At 31.9% G+C, this 22963-nt stretch overlaps 3 protein-coding genes across 3 annotated transcripts; 2 read left to right on the top strand and 1 right to left on the bottom strand.

Moving 5' to 3' along the window:
• The first annotated feature begins 6774 nt into the window (after positions 1-6774).
• Positions 6775-9491, top strand: LOC21410173 (WAT1-related protein At5g64700). Its single transcript, XM_024173169.1, has 6 exons — positions 6775-6947; positions 7795-7974; positions 8075-8330; positions 8737-8895; positions 8985-9136; positions 9257-9491. Exons 1-6 carry the CDS (start codon positions 6775-6777, stop codon positions 9489-9491), a joined length of 1155 nt encoding a protein of 384 aa, XP_024028937.1.
• Positions 9492-11964: 2473 nt separating this feature from the next.
• LOC21410172 (probable cinnamyl alcohol dehydrogenase 1) lies at positions 11965-16342 on the bottom strand. Its single transcript, XM_024173197.1, has 7 exons — positions 16225-16342; positions 13844-13939; positions 13611-13724; positions 13271-13501; positions 12815-13100; positions 12577-12727; positions 11965-12473 (listed from the first exon to the last, which is right to left on the bottom strand). Exons 2-7 carry the CDS (start codon positions 13936-13938, stop codon positions 12277-12279), a joined length of 1074 nt encoding a protein of 357 aa, XP_024028965.1. The 5' UTR covers position 13939; positions 16225-16342; the 3' UTR covers positions 11965-12276.
• A 2036-nt stretch (positions 16343-18378) lies between these two features.
• LOC21410171 (probable carboxylesterase 2) lies at positions 18379-20186 on the top strand. The gene has a single exon (XM_010109663.2). It carries the CDS (start codon positions 18676-18678, stop codon positions 19426-19428), a length of 753 nt encoding a protein of 250 aa, XP_010107965.1. The 5' UTR covers positions 18379-18675; the 3' UTR covers positions 19429-20186.
• The last annotated feature ends 2777 nt before the right edge of the window (positions 20187-22963 follow it).

Genomic DNA, 22963 nt, shown 5'->3' with positions numbered 1-22963 from the left:
TCCCGACCGTAAAGATGCTTCAATTATGGGGAGCAATACAAGGATGACCATGTTTATTTATGCCCATTCTTTTTTTCTTTTCTTTTTTTTCTAATGAACATTTTTCGTAATTATTTTTTTTCTTTTGGATTTTGAATTGTTTACCCGGAATTTACAAAATTAAATATGATTTGCTCACATTCTCTCTTCAATGTTGAGAACTTGAGATAAAATCCCTCAACTCCACCTAAATAAAAAATAAAAAATTTTTGTCTGGAGCTCGATTAATATTTTGTATTTCCAACGAAGCAAATTGTATGAGTATCACACTCATCGCGCTCTCACAATACATATATGTTACATAAACACACACACACACACACACATATATGAATGACCTCTGGCTCATTTTCGACTTTTCTTTGTTTATGTTTCGAATCAATGGTCAACCAGCTTGACTTTTTGCACATAGATATATCCAACGACCGACCAACTAAAATGGAAAACAACACACCAAAAAAAAACCCCAAAATAGAAAAAAAATATATAAAGGATTGAACTAGAAAATGGATAAAATCCAAAACATGATCTATGTGGGCCTTACCAGGGCCCAATACATCTCACATAGCTTTCAGAATATTTTCCAAAAAGAAATAGGGAGAAAGAGGAAAATAGGATCAAGACTTGAGATGAATTAAAATTAATAGGTCAGTTTACATAAGTTAATAAATAAGTCAAATTATTATTTTTGTCCATAACTTATCTGATTATGAACCATAACATGACAAGTTATTGTCCATAATTCACGATTTGTGTCCATAATTTGTCTGGCTATGAACCATAACTTGACAAGTTTATCCATAACTTATCTGGATATGAACCATAACTTGACAAGTTATGGCCTATTAATTTCTATAACTAAAAATTGGCCTATATACTTTCTTAAGCTTTTCATATTGACCTATTTTCTACTATTTCTAAAGAAATATTGATAAATAGATCACTCTTAATTTTTACCCATTACTCTTAATTAATATCATTTTTAATTAAATAATTATATTAATAAAAGAGTACTAATTAAGAGTGGGGGTAAAATCTTAGACACATGCACTTTTAAGAGTAAATTTACAATTTTCTCTTTTCCCAAACCAGTTTTTTTTTTTTTTTTTTTTTTGGTTTGAATTCCCCAAAAGGCCAGCACTGATGGTTACTCCTAATTGATTGTGGCTGACAATGGGCCAATAGAGGTATGATTACACTGGAACACAATTGGAGTTGGGTCAGTATTTACCCCATTCAGATGGTGGATAAGGCTAACAATTAGAACATTATTGGGTTAGACATACTAATGGCCCACAAATTTGGGTCACGACTTAGAGAAAAAATTAGGCCCAGTATCACTGTAGGATCCCCTAATGCATCTTACCACTTCATGGGGATAGTTTGAAGGGTGATTTACACATATAGCAAAATCTGACATGGAATTAAATCTGTAACTCCCACCCAAATTTAACCCCATCTAAATCTCTCAGTGCCATAGACCAAGAGGTCTTAGGCAATATAGCGATTTTGAAATGTTGTAAATATAACATAATGATAGTTTGTAATGACATAGTTATCCATAAAGTACATTTTTAGTGATGATTTGAAACAATTGCTAACTCTCAAAAATCCCTAAAAATGTGGGAACATAACGACATATGGGATTAGAAATCTATAAAAATAGAAAAATAATGATCGTAATAACCATATATGATAATGCTAATGATAACGATTAGACGGTAATGATAATCATTATGGTAATGAAACGATGTTAATGATAACAATGATAATGATAGTGATAACAATGTTAATGTTAACGATTATGATGGTAATGATAGTGATTATAATTATGATAATGATATCATTGATAACAATGAGTATTACTAATAATGATAAAGTATATGATACTTTTATTTATTATTATTATTATTATTATTCTTAGAATGTTTTAACAAGAGAATGTAATTTAATGATAATGTAGTAACTGTCATAATAAGAGTGATTATAATTATGATAATGATATCATTGATAACAATGAGTATTACTATAATGATAATGATAAAGTATATGATACTTTTATTTATTATTATTATTATTATTCTTAGAATGTTTTAACAAGAGAATGTAATTTAATGATAATGTAGTAACTGTCATAATTAAGAGAGAGTATAAACGGTTGCAAAAAAAAAAAAAAAAAAAGAAATGCACTTTTTAAGGGATAACAAAATCTACGAATTCTCAAAATGTGGAGAAAATAAGGAACTGTTAAAAGGGGCAAAAACGACTGTAAATTTATTTCAAATTTAAATATTTTGCCATTCTCATAATATTCTAAAAATGTTGATATATTATAAATGAAGGTATGAAATTTTGTCATGTATTGAAACAACCGTTTCATTATAGTAAAAAGGCAATTATGCCCTTCTTCATACTACTTACGCACACATAAACACAGCCTAATAAAAAAATTTATTAAGATGACTATTCAATAAAATGAAATTAATAAAACTAGTTTTTAAGTGAGCAATCAAGTGGTCACTCAGCGTAAAAAGTGGTCGCGCGGATCATTCTTGAGTCATTTTATAAATTAAAATTTTTAAGACATCATTTTACTAATAAAACTTTTTGAGTAACTCATTTTTACTAAAAGCTCCAGCTAACACTCACTTTTGGTCTGAAACAACTATGGTCGATAATGTAATACTGAAATCACAAAAATAAAGACATTCTCACATCCTTCTCTCACCCCAACCGCTGTACATACACATACATTTTTAAAAATATTTTTAGTTTAAATATATGTTGTATATTATAATAGTACTTAAAAATATGGATTAAAAAAGTTTTAAAGTACTTTTTTATTTTACCATCTTAAAATTTTTTAATAATTCTTAATTTTATATTTAATTTAATGTAATTTATATAAATATTAATAATATCGCAATATTTTTTTCCTTAACTAAATGTGTAAGGTATAGAAAAAGCATCCCTAATAGGATTCTCCGATCTCGATCCCGACCCTAAGTAAAGTAGGTATGGGAAAAAATGACAGCGGGGCGGGGTGAGAGAAGCATATCTTGTAATGACCGAGAAAGTCATGTAACTAAATAGCATAATTTAAGTAATTAAGTTAAGAATTTTCCTGAAAATTATCATGCCTTATAATTTAAGGATTTACGAAATTATTAATATTCAATAAAGAAAATCTATACGAAATTCTAAGTTAAAGTTAATTTATTTCATGATTGAAATGATTTGGTTGATAACTCTTACTGCGATTTAAGGTGGAAGAAATATCAATCCATCAAAAAATTTTCTCTAATTCAATTTAATTATTTCAAGTATTTTAAGCGACTATATATTAGTGAGATTAAAAGAGACGGCTACTTAGATTAAGGCCGTCACATATCCAACTCCGTTTCGCCTAATAATTATCCTTAAATATTAGTTAAAAATATATTAATTAAAAATAAAAAAATAAAAATTCAAGTTCATGCACTCTAAGATAAGTTCAACAATAATAGAAACATATAAATAATTATAATATAACCAAACCGGTTAGAATAATTCAAGTTGAAAAAAAAAAAAAAAAAGCTTTTCAATTCGAAACTACCAAAACCGTAACATAAAATATAAATGACCAAAACGTTATACGTATATACATAAACATATTACATAGTAAGACAAGTAACGATCAGTAAAAAAACTGAATGCAATATGTTTAAACAAAAGACAAACATTATATATAGATATAGTAATAAGCATAAAAACAAAACGATTTTGTAGAGTATCGGGTAACAGCCGAATAAACAAACATTAACGGCAAAATTAGAAACGGTTTATATATGTAATCGAAAAAACAACCAAAATATCTTTCAAAAAAAAAAAAAAAAAAAAAAAACAACCAAAAGATGAAACCAAGAAAACTAATCAGATGCAATAGGTACAAAATAAGGAATTATAATCTAATTAGACGTTAAAGAAATCTCAGCCCAATGATAAAGATAGCGACGAGAGGAAAAGGAAAAGATAAATAAATAAATCAAAATCTCAGATACATTAAGGTGAGAGAGTAAAATTTCCAGAAGCGGAAATTCTCTTTTTCCAATTTCCTGCTACAGGTTCGTCTTCAAACGAATCTGTTTTAAAATTGTTAGAGAATATATATATATAGAACGAAATAAGAACTGGAAATAAGACAATTGCAATTATCAATTACAATAACAACAAATATGCAAAAAAAAAAAAAAAAATGTAATAACAAGAATTTACAATAACATTGACGAACGGAACAAGGAGAAATGGTCGAGGCTGGCGTTTCAAACACTGTCCTGAAAGCAAATTCGCCCCTCACTATCGGTGCAAGATTGCACAACAATGCTACTCTTAATGAACTGAATTATGCTCTCACTTTATCACATTGAAAACCTAAGAACGACACTAGAGAGCTAGAGAATTTCTGAGATAGAAGACTGAATTTTTTGATGTCTTATAATACGGAGTGGTGCTTCCTTTTATAGTAGGTAACAGTAAATTGTAATTAAGCAAAAGCTGATTTTGCTCCACGTAATTAATATGATTTAATTCCAACACTAAGAGGCTTTTATTCTAAAGCTATTACAAATGTTTTTATTCTCAAAATTAATTCGCGACTTAATTTAGAAATTAAATGTTATAACAATTTTAAAATCAAAGATGTGCATTTTGGATGTTAATTTCTCACTCACTCGTGCATTATTTTGAGGATATAAATATATCAATTCGATCTTCTTACGGGGAAAAACAAGAATCCAACTGGTCATTCACGCACAATTGATCCCACTCAAAATCAAGTATCAAAAAGTCACCTCAAAATGCTATTTTCCAACATAATTTTCACAGCAAGAAGCATTTCGGTTGACCGGAGGTTGAATCCGGGTAAGGACTCGGAGTTGGCACGAATAGGGTGTAAGAAGGTTTTGGTTTTAAGAAATGCTAGCATCGCTCTTTCTTTCAGTACTCTATGCATTCACTGCTTGACACATAGACTCCACTAAGATGATATATTATTATTTAAATAAAAATGAGATAGTAAAATTCACGTGTCAAACATTGAATATAGAGAGTAACAGTAAGAGTGATACTAGCATTTCTCTTTCATTTTTGTGACCAAGAAGGATTTTTTAAAGAAAAAGGGGTTGAGCTAATTATAAAAAAAATAATAATAATAATAATAATAAAGTGAATGGAATGGAGGAGTAGAGAATGTGGAGTCTGTGAGAGAGGATCACTAATTATAGCTTTTTTTTTTATAATTAAAAAAGTGGTGGTGTCAATGTTATTATTATTGCAAGTTAACAATAAAGTGGTCCTAAAATAATATAAAAAGTGTTAATGAAAGTTCAAATCCTTGGTTGCAGGTAAGCTGGCAATCGTTATCCTGATTATGAATTCCACTAAGTATTAGGACATGAGTGAGACTAATCTAGTTTCCATTGGAAGAAATGGTTGGAGCCATTAACAATGTTATCTGACGTGTGATTGTAATTTGCATGGGCGTAGGGATAAAATAAAAAAGGGATTCCTCGAAAAAAAAGAAATAAAAGGAACTTAAGGAATACCAAAAAATGAGACTGTCTATTCTACTGAAGAGAATCTAAAACCTGTTGAGGAAAGGATGGATTTTTAGAGGGAATAAATATTATTAATGAAGTTCACACGCACTAGTCACTTGTATCTACAAATTACGAATAACAAACAGTAGAGAAAAACTGTAACATGAAACAGTGAATGACTCTCCCTCTCAAGTTCTGTGGGAGGGCCGTAGTCCTCCACCCCCACCTTTAAGCAGGGTACCAAACTCCCGGCATCTATCTATGATTCCAAATATTAAAAACATAGTTAATAAAGGTGATATTGATTCCACTTTATGATTTCATTGTGTAATACCTAAAGTGGCTGCCCCACCCTCCTATGGTGGTGGTAGGTTAAGGCCGTTAAATTTGATTTTATATAGTGTTGTAAGTGATCCTAGTGCTTCAGGTCTTTTGATCTCAGTTGACTGGTTTTATCTATCGATTGTTATGATTGTCAAATGAATTTTGGTCATACTCGATTATTAATGTACCAATGGGGCCTTTGCCCAATAACTTTCGACACCCATATTCACTTTTGTGCCATATTGGTCTTCACTTGTAGATTTAATTTTTATCCATAGTCGAATATCATTGTATTTAGTGATCATTTGTAACTATACGAGTCTGTATTAATAACATTATCATGCATTTATTATTATTATTTTTTTACTTCGTGTAGATAAATAGAGGCTAACTTATCTTAATGACTATAAATCACGACTTCTGCTGATATTAAGAGTTAAATCTAAATTAACTTAACGTATTCCAAAAGCCACCTTTCGTAAATGGACTATAAATCACTAGCATCTCAAGTCATTCTAAAATGATAAATAATGCCAGAGAGATGGCTTAACCTTAAATATTTGAGGATTTGTTTATTATTAGCGCACATAGTAATTTGGAAGAGTGCCTACTTAACCTGCAAGAAGACAGACACATCCTCCTTTTAAAATATGTGGGTCCCGCGGATCACTACTTCCTAAGCATTATTGTGAACTAAACCAACAAAAAAGTAACATTACATTCGCTTTCAATTAAGTGGCCGAAGTTTGATCTCTGATCGGCTATAAATATAAAGCATCGAAACTTACACCATATCTAATATTAATGCATACAGGTATAAATTTCAACAACAACTATGAAAGGATGGACTTATTACGTGGCAATGGTTGTAGTTCAATTAGCATTGGGTGGATCCAATATTCTCATGAAAGTTTCGCTAGACAGGGGACTCGATCTACTAGTATTTGTGGTTTACAGGCATTTAATTGCTATGGTTTTACTAGGACCCTTTGCTTTTGCACTTGAAAGGTAATTCCCAGCTCATTATTATTATTTCATTTTATTTTATTTTACTTTGCTCTCTCTTCATGTGTGTGTGCAGGAACGGAGCTAGCTACAGTCGAGAGTAGGTAGTCGTCCCGCTTAAATTTGTTTTTTCCTTTAAAATTTTGGTCTTGTTTAAAATTGATCTCATTTTTTTTTTACGGAAAAAATAAAAATGTTTTCAAAACAGTGTTTGGCGTAATGTGTGTGTGCAGGAACGGAGCTAGCTACAGTCGAGAGTAGGTAGTCGTCCTGCTTAAATTTGTTTTTTCCTTTAAAATTTTGGTCTTGTTTGAAATTGATCTCATTTTTTTTTTTACGAAAAAAATAAAAACGTTTTCAAAACAGTATTTGGCGTAAAAAAGACAAAATAAAAATGAAAATAATTTTTTAATTTAGTGTAAAATGAGAGATAAATGAAAAATGACTTTTAGTCGTTTTTCATTTTTTGTTTTCATTTTCTCATCTCTCAAACAGAAAGAGAGAAAGTTAGACATTATTGGGTTTTTTTACACTGAAAATAATCTCTTGATAAAACTACTAAACGCATTTTTACAAATGATTTCTGTCTAAGATTGAAAACGTTTTCATTTTCATTTTCATACTAAAAATAAAATTATTTTGGAACGAGTTCTAAACGCGCCCTTTATGTTTGTCCCACCTCATACAATCCAGTTTAATTTTTTGATAGTTTTAGAATAGCCCCCGCTTTCCTAACTTATTTTTCTACTCCACCATTGATTGTGTGTGTGTGTGTGACATTTGGTTGCAGAGTTTGTTGTTCTGGAGAGACATAAATGAATTGAATCCAAAATATTTCTTGCACTTACAGGAAGCAGCGTCCTTCACTTTCACTTTCAATATTGACAAAGATATTTGTGCTCTCATCACTTGGCACCACCATTCACCTTTACCTATTTTATGCTGGTTTGGCCTACACTACCCCAACTGTTGCAGGTGCCTTGAGTAATGTCATTCCCAGTCTGACGTTTGTCTTGGCTCTTCTTCTTCGGTATTAATCTTAATTCATTATTGTGGATGATCTCCACAATCACTATTCTTAAATAATTTCGTTCCATCATTTATCTGCAAAACAAATGTCTTATTCTTAGGATGGAGAAACTGAAGATTACAAGTATCAGAGGTCAAGCTAAGGTTGCCGGTACGCTTATTTGCGTGGGCGGTTCTCTTATATTTTCCTTGTGGAAAGGAGGGTTCCTTTTAAAAGGTTTTGTGAAGAAACCCTTAATACACTTGTATCACTATGAGGCTGAGATTAATTCTGGTCATGGCAAAGAAAGCTGGATCAAAGGATCAATCTTTATTCTCACAAGTTACGTTGCATGGAGTGCATTTTTAGTTCTCCAGGTCATCATCCTTACTTCGCATAACTTTTTTGGATTATTCTTGTCCCATTGTTTTTCAATTTTAAGGTAATTCATGCTTTGCCCAATAAATTTTAAAAACTCTCACTTTACCTTCTGAAATTTGAATCCGTCCCGCTTAATCCTTTCTTAAATAGACTACATGACTTTGCTTAACTCTCCTTTTTTTTTTTTGTCTTTTTTAATGGAATTTTTAGTAGAGGGGGTTAAGTGAGGCTAATTCAAAGTTCAAGGACTAAAATTGGACTTTTTATGCGGGGCAAAGTGGAAATGATCCTAAAATTGAGAGGTCACGGGTGAGAATACTCCTAAAATTTCATATTATTATCCAATCATTTGTTTTTCAAATCAAACACAAAACAATATGTGACGATCATCTGCGGCTGTAGGCTCTCGTTTTCAAAGTGTACCCTGCTCAATTATCACTCAATACTATGATTTGCTTCTTCGCCTCTCTGCAATGTTCTTTACTGGCCCTATGTTTTGGAATACATCCAACTTTGTGGAGGTTGGACTGGAATGTTCAACTTCTGACCATTGTCTACTGTGTGAGTACTTCATACGCCTTAAGAAATTCACATTGCAATATGATGGTGTATCAACTTTATAACGCTAACTTTTTGTAACTGCAAATTAGGGAGTTGTAATCTCAGGAATAGTATACGTACTTCAGACCTGGTGCATCGGTAACAGAGGACCAGTTTTTACTGCTATGTTCAGTCCTCTACTACTTATTATCGGGGGAATATCGTCCGCGATTGCATTTGCAGAGCGGCTTCATTTGGCAAGGTCGGCCAAGCATAATTTACTGCCCTTCTTCTCTTTTTCATAGGCATTTAACTGTTTGTTAACCATGGTAATAATATAATATTGTCATAGACTCCTGAACTTAAAAATGGATATGCACAGCTTGGTGGGAGCTTTCTTTATCATTGTGGGACTTTACTGTGTGTTGTGGGGCAAACAGACAGACAATCATGTAGCTGATGAGCAGCCTGGATCCCAGAACGGCGAGGAGACAGATAATAATAAAAGGCTTGATATTTCTGTGGAAGATGGCTTGGTGATGAATCCAGTTTCTAACAAAGGACGTGAACAATATGGTAGAAAAGTAAGCCTAGAGTCATCAATCAAAGGCTCTTGATCTTGGTGACTTGGCTCATGGTGAGATGTTTTTCGTAAACTTTAAGCCAAATCCCAGCTACAACTTGGCATCGATCCTCTCATCTCTATACTTCTTTGTTTTTTAACAAGAAATATCTAATTAATAGAAATGAAAGAAGTCTGAGGGGCCTATCGGTACTAAGCACAGTTTCTCGTATTCTCATGAGTCGATAATACTATGTTATTTTCTATGCTTGTATTAGGTCTATTTACTTTGTTCATTGGAGTTATAGGAATTCCTTTCTTCAATCAATTCAATCAACAAGGAATTCAGTAGCCACTTTAAATAGGACGGTTTGCATGCTTGGTTCATAAATTTAAACAAGAACTCAAATTTGTTTAAATTTTTATGAGAAAACATTGTAACCAAAAAAAAAAAAAAAGTTTGAACCAAAATTTTTTATTCATGCCTATAAGACAAACAAAGGCTAACTGCCTACATTCGTCTTCGATGTTATAGCGGCCATAGAATCACATTTCAACATAATATATGTCAATGTTTTCTTTTCACCTTCTTTCATCAAAATGTTGCGTTGTATTGTCGAGAGAAGCCAAAGAGTTCCTTTACTTCAAAGGTTCATTTCAGCGAGTTTTCGATATCAATCACAAAAACGGTACTTCACATCCCTGCATGCTAACCTCTGCAGTGCTTCATTTGCATACTAAATTGGGACCACTTCTATAGATTACACAAATATGTTGTACAACTTTTTACAGGGTAGTTAAACAATTCCAGCTGCTACAAGCAATATTTAAAGTTAATTTTGATGATAACTTCTAGACTAAAAAAAATATATTTAAAATTAAGTAATACAAACTACAAATAACTGGAATCATAAATCATTCAATCAAAAGAAGTAAAGAGTTGCTCTCCAAACAGCCCAACAATTATGTCCGACAAAGTTCCAATGCCGATAAATAAACAAACAAACAAAACTAGTAAACAAATAAACAAAACTAGTGTCACTGGTGCACATAAATTAAGGACTCGACAACTTCCAATACAATAATAATACATAAGACTGGATGATCTTCAATGTTCCTCTCGAGCATTGTCAGCTTCAATTCAATTGAACTGTCAATTTTATATATTTTCTAATTTTTTAATTTTTTTAATAAATTAGAATTTGTAAATTTAAAAGTAAATATATATACACATATAATAGCCCTAAACATAAAACTCACTAACAAAGGGCCCACTTGCGGCTCAAAATTGAAGTGGAAAGGGTGTTGCAAGCATAGATGGGGTCTTATAAAACTGAAGAACGCTTAAATTTTAATTCATTTTCGACGTGGGACTCCTAACTTGTGTTGATGTGAGTTTTTAAAAATGCTTAGAATTAATATAAATATTCCCGCGTTTCTAAGAATGACATAACAATAATGATGGCACAGGGGCAAAGCGTGTAACTTACATTCTCCATTATTGGTTTATATATATACATATATATATATATATATATTTTTTTTTTTTTTTTAAACCAAGAGCTTTTGTTAAGTTCGGTTCACCTGTGATTTCAGTTGTCTTCGGTTTGGTTTATATTCGGGTAGTTTCGATCCCTTTTTCAGTCGAGTCGGTTAAGTCAGTTATTTTGAACATCTACATAAGATGATTACCTTTCTTTGGTGTATGTAGAATAAAAAAAAAATTATTAGTAAAATAACTTTCTAAATTTTCATTTTTTGCAATATGATTATGAAATAGACATGAATAGTCACTTTTTACAAATAATAACTGGGCGGTCATTTTTTATAAAAATAAAAAAGATTTTCTCTAATAAGCTAGCTTATTAGTAGGGTTAATTTTTTATTTTAAATCTAATCAAAATTACATCATATTAAAATCGTATAAAAAATAAATTTTTTTACACAGATTTAACTACTAAACATACCGGTAGTTTATTTTTCTTAATCTTAACAGAGAATCTCCCAAAATAGAGAAAAAAGTCAGTTTGATAATTTAACTTTGTAGGATAGCTATCCAAGAAAATTCTATTGTTTCGGCTCTATTCATGAACTTAAATTCCTTTGAAAAAAAAAAAAAAAAAAAAGATCCCAAAGTCAACACCGATTAAAAACCAACCCAAACAACTCCAAAGAAAATATAAACATACCCAATTCATCACCTATTCAAGATGAACAACCATAAGAACTCAGAAAGTAAACAACCTTCAGAAGAATAAGATGAATTTCTAGCGATGATGATGATAATAACAATAATAACAAAAATCTATCAAAACTGAGAAGTAGAAAATGGGATGAAATCAAGACAAAAGCGCCAAAATGGATTTTTAATTGAGAAATCAAAGAGGAGAAAAAAAAACAGAAGAAACTTACGTTCTAGAGGTTTGAACCAAAACTTTTTTGTTCAAACCTATAAAACAAACAAAGGATAATTGTATGCATTCATCTTTAATGAGAAATTATAAGCTTAAATCAATGTTATAGCGGCCATAGAAGCGCATTTCAACATAACATATATTATTGAATTCTTTTCATCTTCTTTCGGTAATGATGAATAATTGAATTGAATACTTGAAGCTTCAGAGTTAATGTCTTATTTTAGGTCCAAATTATGTAACCCTTCCTCGGTAACCTAAATGCAGATACAATCATTCGCATATTTCTAGTTAATCCTTTGATTTCTTGCACAAAACACAGTATTGATCCCAAACACTTCCAGAGAAATACAATCCTCCTCTGCTATGTCAAACTGTTGTGTTGTATTGCCCAGGGAAGCCAAAGAGTTCTTGCCCTTCAAAGGTTCATTTGAGCGAGTTCTCGATATCAATCACAAAACGGTACTTCACATCCTTGCGTACTAGCCTCTCCAGTGCTTCATTTGCATACTGAATTGGAACCACTTCTATGTTAGGGTATATTCCACGAGTGGCACAGAACTCTAACATTTCTTGTGTCTCATTGGTACCTCCTACGGTACTGCCAGAAATCGTTCTCATACCTGCGGAAAGATGAAGACATGCTATTAGTTAAACTAGAAGTCTTTAAACCTACCCCAAAAGAACTAATAAGTTTCAGAGAAAGTTGATGTAGCTCTCCAGTACCCAAAATGAGGTTTGCAGGATGCAGTTTAATTTCACTTGGGACGCCCACCAAAACAAGAACACCGGCAGTCTTTAACAGCGACATGTATGGGTCAAAAGGATGGTCTCCGGATGCGGTGTCAATAATAAAGTCATATGACTTAGCAAGGGCCTGAATACAAAGTTACCTAACGTCAGACAATCAAAATCAAGAATAACTACAAGTGAAGAAAAATGGCAATGTATGTAACTGTTGTACCTTCATTTGTTCCTCGTCAGACGAGATTACAAATTTGTCGGCACCAAGCAGCATGAGAGCTTCCTCTCTCTTGGAAATGCTTGTACTGAAAACTGTAACATTCAACCCAAATGCCTTGCCAAATTTGACAGCCATGTGACCAAGGCCACCAAGTCCAATGACACCGAGAGACTTACCAGGCTGGTTCATGTTATGACGCATCATGGGAGCATAAACAGTAATCCCAGCGCAAAGAAGAGGCGCCGCTGAGGCCAGTGGGTAGCCATCAGGTATTCTAAAGCAGTATCTGTAAATAAAGACACAAACTATGATATTCTTATTCATTGTCAAGAAACCAAACCAACAGTTAGTTAGTGTAGAGGGTCTGATGATGCTGATGAATGAATATTGCAATTTAATAATAAGATTATTTCCTGAACTAAAAACTAAGAGGAGAGTTAGAGTGGGTAGACATACCTTTGATGAACAACAATAGAAGAGGAATAGCCTCCTTTAGTGATAGTACCATCAAAATCAAGATGATTGAAAGTGCGAACAGCTCCGTTTTCGCAGTGATTTTCAAGGCCTTCGCTGCAATACTCGCAATGTCTACAGGAATTGACATAGGTTCCGACTCCAACATGGTCCCCAACTTTGAAGGCATGGACACCACACCCAACTGCTTTCACGATCCCCACAATCTCATGTCTGCCTTGTTAGTTAGAACAAACAGAACATTAATCACCTAGTTTTAACTCAAACACACATAAATCGCATAAATAAATAAACAAATGAATAAATAATTATGTTTACATACCCAGGTACTAGAGGATACTTGGAATCACCTATTTTGTTTCTAGTCCAGACTACATCCGCATAACATATTCCACAGTGCGTGATTCTTATGGAAACATCCTCACTCCCCACTGCCCTGCATTTTTCTTTTCTTTATTACCCTTTAAATACCAAACTATATTAAAAAGAAAAAAGCTTTTTTATTAATTCAATTCAATACCAAAGAAAGGGAGGAATAAATAGGAAAAGGAATACCTGCGAGCGAAATTGTAAGGAGAGAGAAGGCCAGATGGATCTGTGGCAGCCCATCCAAGGCACTCCTCCTCACCTGCTGTTGTGTTAGACTTCATTCTGAGCATCAATTTCAATAAGATATCGGGATTAATATTAGTGGAAATTATATACCGAGGCATAAGAATTAATCAGAAATTGCACCTAAATGATTTCTAGTCTCCAACCAACAAACGACGACAGGCCGCGCAAATTTATGCAAAATCATGACGTCTATTGAAGAAATTTCCCAAAAGAAGAAGAAAAAGAAAAAGTGGGACTGTCCTGCACAGGCACAAGGCCAGGAAAATCTACGAGAGAGTGGGAATTGTTATGTTTGTCTAAATTTTGGGGGACAAAAAAGAATTTGAACATAAATTGTTGAATTACTAAATCTGTTCTTTTTTTTCTCACTAAAAATAATAATAAAAAAAAGTAATGATTAACAGAGCATAGATTGTTAAAAGTTTTTTTTTTTTTTAATCTTAATAGTTGTGACATAGATTAACACAAGAGAAAAAAAAATGTTTGTGGTCTCATATTACATATTAGTAATGTTCTAGAAATGTTTGTGACTTAATATTACATACTAAAAATTCACACCTATTGCAGCGAGTTTACATTTTTGTAATTCTGGATGGGATACACAAGCTACCAAAAATAATTACACAAACAGATTATGCAACTTTTTAAAGAGTGGTTAAATCATTCCAACTACGAGCAATCCTTAAATTCAAGTTTGATGATAAGTTCTAGACTGAAACAAAACATTGAAAACTAAATAAGACAAACTACAAAAAAACTTGAATCCATCATTTACGCATAAATCATTCAATCAAAAGAAGTAAAGAGTTGCTCCCCAAACAGCCCAACAACTATGCCTAACAAGGTTCCAAAGCCAATAAACAAACATATGAAACAGTATAACCCAGAGCAAAATAAACAAAGGACTCTACGGGCCCGTTTGGCAGAGCTTTTGCTTTTGCTTTTAGCCAGTAAAAGAAGAGAAGCAAATGCTGTGGTTTTTCAATAAGAGGATGTTTGGTATCTAGATTCGTTTCATGATTTGAATCATGGTTCGTGATTCGCTACAGTATTTTTTCTCACAACAAATACACGTAAATCAAAAATAGTTCTAATCACATGGTTCTAATCCATGAACCAAACGTCTCCTAAGTGTTTGGAACAAAAAACTTAAGGGGTCAAAATGATTTTCAAATTTTCTAATAAGCAATAAAAGTGTTGGAATTAAGTTTATATTGCCTTAATTAAACTCTGGTACAAGTTTCAAAGTCTATCATAAGTGCTTTTTATAGAAGTCATAATTTCTGACTTTAACTGGAAGCTCTTCTGAAAAGCCAAAGCACTCCAAACACTTTCATAAGTAGCTTTTGGACTTAAGAAGCCAAAAACAGCTTTTAAGAAGCTCTCCTAAACATGCCCTACAACTTCCAATACAGTGCGACAATACATAAGATGATTACCCCTTATTTGGTGTATCTAAAATAAAAAAGTTTTATTAGTAATATAACTTTCTACATTTTTTTATTACAACATGACTATAGAACGAATAAGAACGGCTTTTTTTTTTTTTTTTTTACAAAAAAACAACTGGGTGGTCATTCTTTATAACAATAGAAAAAATTACCACCGTTGTCTCTTAAACCTTAGAATCATTCTCAATTTACCTTATGCACTTTAAAGTCTCTCGTTTTGTCCCAGAATTTTGAATTATTTCCATTTTAACTACTTTTGAAATTTTTATAAAATGAAGATGGAAAAAAGAAAATAATGCAGTCACATCGTCTTTCTATCCATCCCTCTTTCCTATCTAATTTTAACATAAATTCATACAAAAGGGTTCAAATGAGACTAACCAGTCAGATACCTTAACCCACCCCCACCCCCCACAAAAACAAAGAAAAAAAAAAACAGAAGAGAGAAAAAAAAATCTAAGGCTGAACTAGTTTGTACTCTCCATCCATCACAATTAACGCACAATTGGAGCAAAACTAAACAGCTATTATCTCACAAATAAGGAACAATGAGAAAGACAACCCAAACAAATAAACCCCAAAGAAAACACCGATTAAAAGCCACCCGAAACAACTCAATATATATATATATATATATATATTTATATATGTATGTATATATAAACATACCCAATTCAACACCGATTCAAGGTAAACAACCTAATGAACTCAGAAAGTAAACAACCTCATAAGAATGACATGAATTTCTAGGGAAAAAATCACAAATCTATCAAAACTGAGAAGTAGGATATGGGATGAAATCAATACCAAGGAGATTATAAAATATTTTTAATTGAAAAATTAAGAGGAGAAATAGCAGAAGAAACTTACGTGCTTGGTTGCGATCAGTACTTCACTTCCTCCGTTCGAGAACAGGGTGGAAGAGCTACAGGTGTGTATGGAATAAAGTGAGAATAAAAACAAGAGAAGCGAAAAGACTCGAGGGATGGCAATTTGGAATTTGGATATTTAACGTTTAATGAAATATATATATATATATATATATCAATTCAGTACTAAATTTAAACGGTATATGTATTTTTTTTTAAAATATGTATATATTTTTTTAAAATGTGTATATTTTTATTTAAAATATGTACATTTTTTTTTTATGATAAAATATATAATATATACATATTTTAAGAGTAAATATACACGTTTTAAAAAAAAATATACATATTTTTTAAAAATATATATACAAATATCGTTCCAATTCGATGTCGGACTAGAGACTGGTTATACCCATATATGAAGCGTGTAAGGCCTAAGCTGTCTTTTTATCAATCAAATATAAACTAATAATTTTAAAAATATCCTCAAATAATTTTAAAAATATTTTCTAAAAAAAGTTAACTTTTTCTAATTTTTAATTTTAAAAAAATTTTAAACAATTTTAGAAGTTTTTTAAAAAAATATTAATTTGTTGTTAATTAATATAAAAGATATAATGAACATTTTATGTCTTAAAATCAGTCTTCAATATTAAAAGAACATTTCTTTAAAGGCGAAAATACTATTTTAATAGTACTATGATGTTTCTTTGATAATAAAGAGTACCAAAAATGATTTTATCTCTTTTAGAAATATACATGGGTATTTCCGGGACTTTCATTAAAAAGTTAAATAAATAATTGCATTTTATCTTGTTGACAAAACACATGTTTAGCATAAAATTGTCCAAGTACACTTTAATTTAAAAGAATTTGAGAATGTCATGTTGTAATGATTGAAATAAGAATTAATAAATCAATCATAACGAGTAAATGTTAAAATTTAGCATATAGTGTATTTGGTGTTAAAATTACTATTAAGTATAATATATGTTAAATTTAGCACAAGAGTTAACGTTTTAGAGAGTAATTTTCTTACTCAAATTGTTAAAGTTTGTAGCACGCTAACTTAACATTACATTACATTAAGGGTGTTTTTGGAATTACAATTGAAACTCCCAAAAGAAATTTACAAAATAAACGATGCAACTATAGTGTTTAGTAAAAGTGTACAAAAATACTTTGCACACAAATCAATGCACTACTTAAATTATTTTGAGAAGTTATTGGCATCATTCACTTCGCGAATTTGAGTTTTCAATTCGAGCTGAGATGTGACATTTTTTGATAGTTTTTTTACTGTAGCAGAAAAAGTTAATTGTGACATTTTCTGAGAGTTTTTTACTGTATAAACTTAAAACTGAAAACTCGAATCGGTGAAATAAACGATGCCATAATCTATAAGTTTTAGATTTTATTTTTGCTTATACTTTTACTTTAAGTAAAAATAGTATTTTTATTAAAAACACAATAATTATTTTAAAAGTACAGCCAACCTGACCTAGCCCTATATATTTCTATAATGTTTTTTTTTTTTTTTTGGTTAAATTGGACCACAATTATACGATTGACCTTTTTCTAAAGCAAAAGGGTAAAAAGGAAAAAATAAATTAGATATAAAAGTTAAAATTAAGAATATCCAATTATACCCCTAAAAACAACAAAAGTGGGAGTACTCTTCATCTCCACAAATTAATGGCCTTACGAGTAAATATAAACTAGAGTTGTAGGTACTACTAATTCCTCCTGGGAATGTTTGGTCATTTTTTAGGGGAGTATACATGATTATTACTATTCTTGAAAATGGGGAGTAGGTATTATATCAATTATGTGAATAAGACCTATGCAGGGACAATTTCATAATATATATATATATATATATATATCTCTCTTCAGGGGGAAAAAAATCGATTAACACTTGCACATCAGAACTCTTCAGGAAAAAAAATACAATGATTTGATTTTTTTTTTAAGATATTGCAAAACCTTTGATAGAATATGCAGTGCATCATACTTGTGGCCGCCAGTTTTAGGTGGTAGATATAAGTCTTCAGCCCAACGTTCATACCGGGCCTGGTATTAGTAATATTTTTCAATTTTCATTCGACATTATAATATGGAATTAGTAATAGTTCACTACCATGTTAAATTCCAGCTTGCTTCAATATATCAAATACACACATAAAAATGTTACGAGTACAAAATGCCACGGCCGTTACACTTTAAACTTTGTCTAAAACTGTAATTAAATTCAATAAAATACATAACTTTATGTTTTCTGATACTGATGGGGGTAAAAATGATTGTGGGCGCAATCATTCACATGCAACAGTAGTGGACCCGCCAAAATTCTTAACTCATTTCTGCTTCAGGCTTATAAGTGTACGAGTAGTGGCCAGAGAGAGAACTACAACAGAAAACCATTCCATTATAGTTTCTTCAACGTCCAACAATGGAGGAGACTGCGGGAAAGGTAGTGATCGACACCCCATTCTTCCGGATCTTCACGGACCTCCTAATTGATCGTCTGGTCGGCGAGGAAACCGTCCCGTCCTCTGCCAACGCCAACACCGGCGTCCGATACAAAGACGTCGTCGTTTTGTCCAACACCGGACTTCCGCCCGAATATTCATCCCTCAAACACCCGACCCGACCAGTAAACACTCTCTCCTCGTTTTCTTCCACGGCGGCGGGGTTTGCGTCTACTCCCCGCTACCATGATCACGTCGCCGCCCTCGCCGCCGGCGCAAACGCCGTCGCTTTGTCTGTGCACTACCGGAGGGCGACGGAGCACCTCCTCCCGACGGCATTCGACGACGCGTTGGAAGCTCTCCGGTGGGCCGGGGCCCACCGTGAAGAAAATGTGCCGGAGGCCTGGCTCAACGATTACGCGAATTTCGATCGAGTCTTCGTGGTTGGAGCCAGCGCCGGAGCGACCATAGCGCACTACACTGTAAGACAGGCCGGCGTGGATGGGCTTCGTGGGCTGGGCATTGTTGGGCTGGCAACGGTGCACCCGTTTTTCAACAATGACGAACCTGATAAGTTGATAGAGATTATTTTCCCGACCCGAATCAAGTCGGGTGACCCGAGGCTGGACCCGGAAAAGGATCCGGAGTTGGGGATGCTAGGGTGTGGGAAGGTGTTGGTTTTTGCGGCAGAGAAGGATTTTTTAAGGGAAAGGGGTTCTTCCCGGTCAAGATAGATGGGAAGGAGCCCTATCATGTAAAGGCCATAACCAGCCTTCTTATGTACATACACCTTTGTTTCAGGGCCGCCCTTCCTCCTGCTAATTCAATCATTTTCGAACCTATCTTTCCCACCCCATTTAATGGAGGACTTCTCAATTCTTGCGATTCCCAACTTATTCTTATTATATATAATAAGAATTTTCCCTAAGAAGGTCAGGCTCTGAAGCCCTTCATTCAGCTGGTTTTGGCTTTCCCCTTGTCTAGGTTGGAGCTATGAAGCTTACCTTATTATTATGAAAAGGGGAAAGGGCTTTTTCAGCTTACTGCTCGCTTTCTCGCTTCCGAGAGGTTCACCACTTCTCGTCCTTTAATTTTTTTAGCGATCATACGGAAAATAAGAGTTGCTCTCCCCGATCCTTCATTAAACAATATCCAGACCTCATCTTTTCTGATTTATAAGTCGATCAGTGCCGTCTTATAGAAGGAAAGTGAATGGAATGGGGAAGTGGAGATAGTGGAAACGGAAGGAGAAGGGCATTGTTTCCATTTGGTGGACCCGACTTCTGAAAGGGCTTTGGCTTTGATGAATAAGCTGGTTTAGTAGAGAAACAACATAAATGATATCTAGAATAATATTTGTTGTGTGATAAATATCTAGAATTGTATTTGTTGTATCTGGACTGTGTGCTTTGATTTTTTCTTTTTCTTTTTTCTGAATAAAACAATTTATAGGTATATAATTACATGTTTTTCGATTGTCTACATATCTTTTTTCTTTTGATGTTTTCCCGAGGGCTATAGGACTTTTTATATGATCTTGATTCTTGTCAAGTAAATTTTTTCCAGTTTCTCCTAAAAAAAAAAGTATATAATTGATTTTTTTTTGCTTAATAGGTATATAATTGATTAGGACACGTGTTTCTTTCTTGTTGAATACTTTATACAGACCTTCTTTTATGGAAGGACAATTCCTGCCAGTAAATTATTATAAAAAAAAAAAAAAAAAACTTATAAAGCCGACAATTTCCTATACAACACGACTTGATAATAACAGGCACGCATGACATAAATACGTTTTAGGTAACCGGTTTTATTTTTATATCAATTTGGTGTCACTACATATAACATGTATAATAAACGAATGAGTGTCGACTCAACACTAATTCAAAATTAACCCGTTTAAATTACAAGAAACATCCATTAATTTTATTCTTATATATTTTTTTGTGTGTTTGAATCAGAGGTGTGCATCAAAGTATTCATACTTATTGACCGACCAAACTAAATTAAACAATAACCGATTTGGTTGATTTGTTTTGAAATTTAAAAAACTAATTAAGTTCGTTTGCTTTGTGGTTTTACTCTTAAAAAAAAAATCAAATTAACTTTTATTCGTAGATATTTTAAGAAATTATATGTATCCTATACATTTTCAAAATATAATTAGTCATTTTATAATATGTTATCACGTTTTACTCTATATTTTATAATAGACCAGTTTGTAAGTAATTTTTATATAACATATTTAAAAATGTATTTTTGTTATGGATGATTAATTTCTGACATCAGATGATGTATTTTGTTATGAATTGAGTATTTATTTCTTGAGTTATCAATATTTATGATTGAGTATTAAATGAATTTTGATTATAGTAAAGTTTTGATTCTAATTATGCTTGAGAACAAAATGATTAATAATAGTTTAAACCAAATAAAACAAATCAAACTAAACCAATTGTAATGTTTGGATTTCATCATTTAAATGGTTTTGTTTGATTTGAAAATCTCAAAACCAATTTATAATTAGTTTGGTTTGCACTTGATCTAAAATAAGTGGTTTGCTTTGGTAACACACCCTTAGTTTAAATGCGTTGCCTCGTTTATTTCACTAATTTAAGTTTAGAATTCGAATTATGTTATAGTAAAAAGCTCTAAGAAACAATCACATCTAACTTTATTTGTTACAATAAAAAACTCTTACATAAGATCACATCTCAACTCGAATTAAAAAATCGAATTAGCAAACTAAACGGGTCCTAGTGTTTGTTACAGAAATTTATAAAGTAATGTCATTACTTTCCTTTACCATGAAGAAACTAATAATGTCCTAATCATCAATCACGTCTTTCATTTAACTCAAACTACCAGTAAATTAATTTTAATTTCAAATGCTTTTCTCAATTTTCACTGATAGGATCAATTGGGTCATGAAGAAGTTATTTATTTATTTTTTCATATCAATCCACCATGACTCACGATGGTGGAGACCTTTAAAATATCACCTATTAAAACGTTAACTAGTTTGAAAGATGTGATTTGTACGTACACATTTAGTTTATTGAATTTCTTGTATAGATATAAAATTTTGTGGAGTGTAATTTTTTTAAAAACAAATTATCATTATCCTAAGTTTTTACTTAGTAAAAGAACAAATATAGTAGAATGAACTGAAATGAACATTTTCAATTAAAATGTGTTTTGGGTTTACTATTATATGTCTATAGACACTTAGAACATATTTGAGTAGTAAAAGGTTTTACAGGGTAAATTAGATAGACAATTATTTTAAAAAGTATATACGAGAAATTAGTAGTTGAAAGTGCCGCAACAAAAAGAATGTTTAAATAGAGAGCATTTGAAATAAATAATACTTCAATAAGGGTAAATTAGAGAAAAAAATACTTATGAGATAACAGTTGAGGGGTTATATAAAAAAGATTATACATTTAAAAACAATTATATAAATGGGTAATTTATAAAAAGTTTACTCGTTTTAGATCACTTTTGATATAATAAATACACATAAAAGTGGAGACATATTTGAACTTTGGTAATTAAGAATAGGGGGGAGGGGGCAAATACGAAAAGAAATTGAAGAACTATATGTATTCAAAAGAAAACACCAAAACTTTAGGTGCGTTTATAATTGATTTTTGCTCATTTTTAAAAACATTTTTCACACATTTTGAGGCACGAAAATAAAAACGGTCCTCAAATCGTGTTTGCTTAGCAAATATTTTAAAAATAAAAATAAAAAATAATGAAAATGATTTTTGTGAAGAAATTAAAAAAAAATTAAAAGTTATTTTTCATGATTTTTGTGAAGAAATTAAAAATCAGTTGAAAATTTTTTTCCCTTTTCTGTTTTCATTTCTTAGTATTTGTCAAAAATATTATAATATTATAATTAATAATTATAATCAACACAATTTTACTTTTTTATTACACTCAAAATAATATCTTAAAAAATTAATCAAACGTAATTTTAAAATCAATATCAAAATAATTTTAAAAAAATCTCATTTTTACTTTTATATTAAAAATAAAATTATTTTAAAAGCGTTATCAAACAACCCTTCAACTCTTCAAGCCAACCACCAACTCTTCAAGCCAACCACTTCCCCCGGCCCCACCTCCCTCCGAGTCCTGACCCTGACGACTCATTTACTAGTTACACCACCACCGCCCATCAAGCCAACCATCTACCGACCGGCTACCACCCCTCGAAATACACTTTTGGTTTTTTTTTTTTTTTTTTTTTAAACAATT

Source organism: Morus notabilis, unplaced genomic scaffold (genome assembly GCF_000414095.1).
Source record: "Morus notabilis unplaced genomic scaffold, ASM41409v2 Scaffold45, whole genome shotgun sequence".
NCBI classification, from domain to species: domain Eukaryota; kingdom Viridiplantae; phylum Streptophyta; class Magnoliopsida; order Rosales; family Moraceae; genus Morus; species Morus notabilis.
The sequence above is the reverse complement of the archived record's forward strand: the minus strand, read 5'-3'. Positions and strand labels throughout refer to the sequence as shown.

Bases quoted from the DNA above. Each gene is read 5' to 3' on its own strand.
- LOC21410173 (XM_024173169.1), top strand. From the start codon at position 6,775: ATGAAAGGATGGACTTATTACGTGGCAATGGTTGTAGTTCAATTAGCA. The intron at 7,975-8,074 runs GTATTAATCTTA...TCTTATTCTTAG, and splicing joins GTCTTGGCTCTTCTTCTTCG to GATGGAGAAACTGAAGATTA. The intron at 8,896-8,984 runs GTGAGTACTTCA...ACTGCAAATTAG, and splicing joins TTCTGACCATTGTCTACTGT to GGAGTTGTAATCTCAGGAAT.
- LOC21410172 (XM_024173197.1), bottom strand. From the start codon at position 13,938: ATGAAGTCTAACACAACAGCAGGTGAGGAGGAGTGCCTTGGATGGGCT. The intron at 13,725-13,843 runs GTATTCCTTTTC...AGAAAAATGCAG, and splicing joins CCTTACAATTTCGCTCGCAG to GGCAGTGGGGAGTGAGGATG. The intron at 13,502-13,610 runs GTATGTAAACAT...CTAACAAGGCAG, and splicing joins AAGTATCCTCTAGTACCTGG to ACATGAGATTGTGGGGATCG.
- LOC21410171 (XM_010109663.2), top strand. From the start codon at position 18,676: ATGGAGGAGACTGCGGGAAAGGTAGTGATCGACACCCCATTCTTCCGG.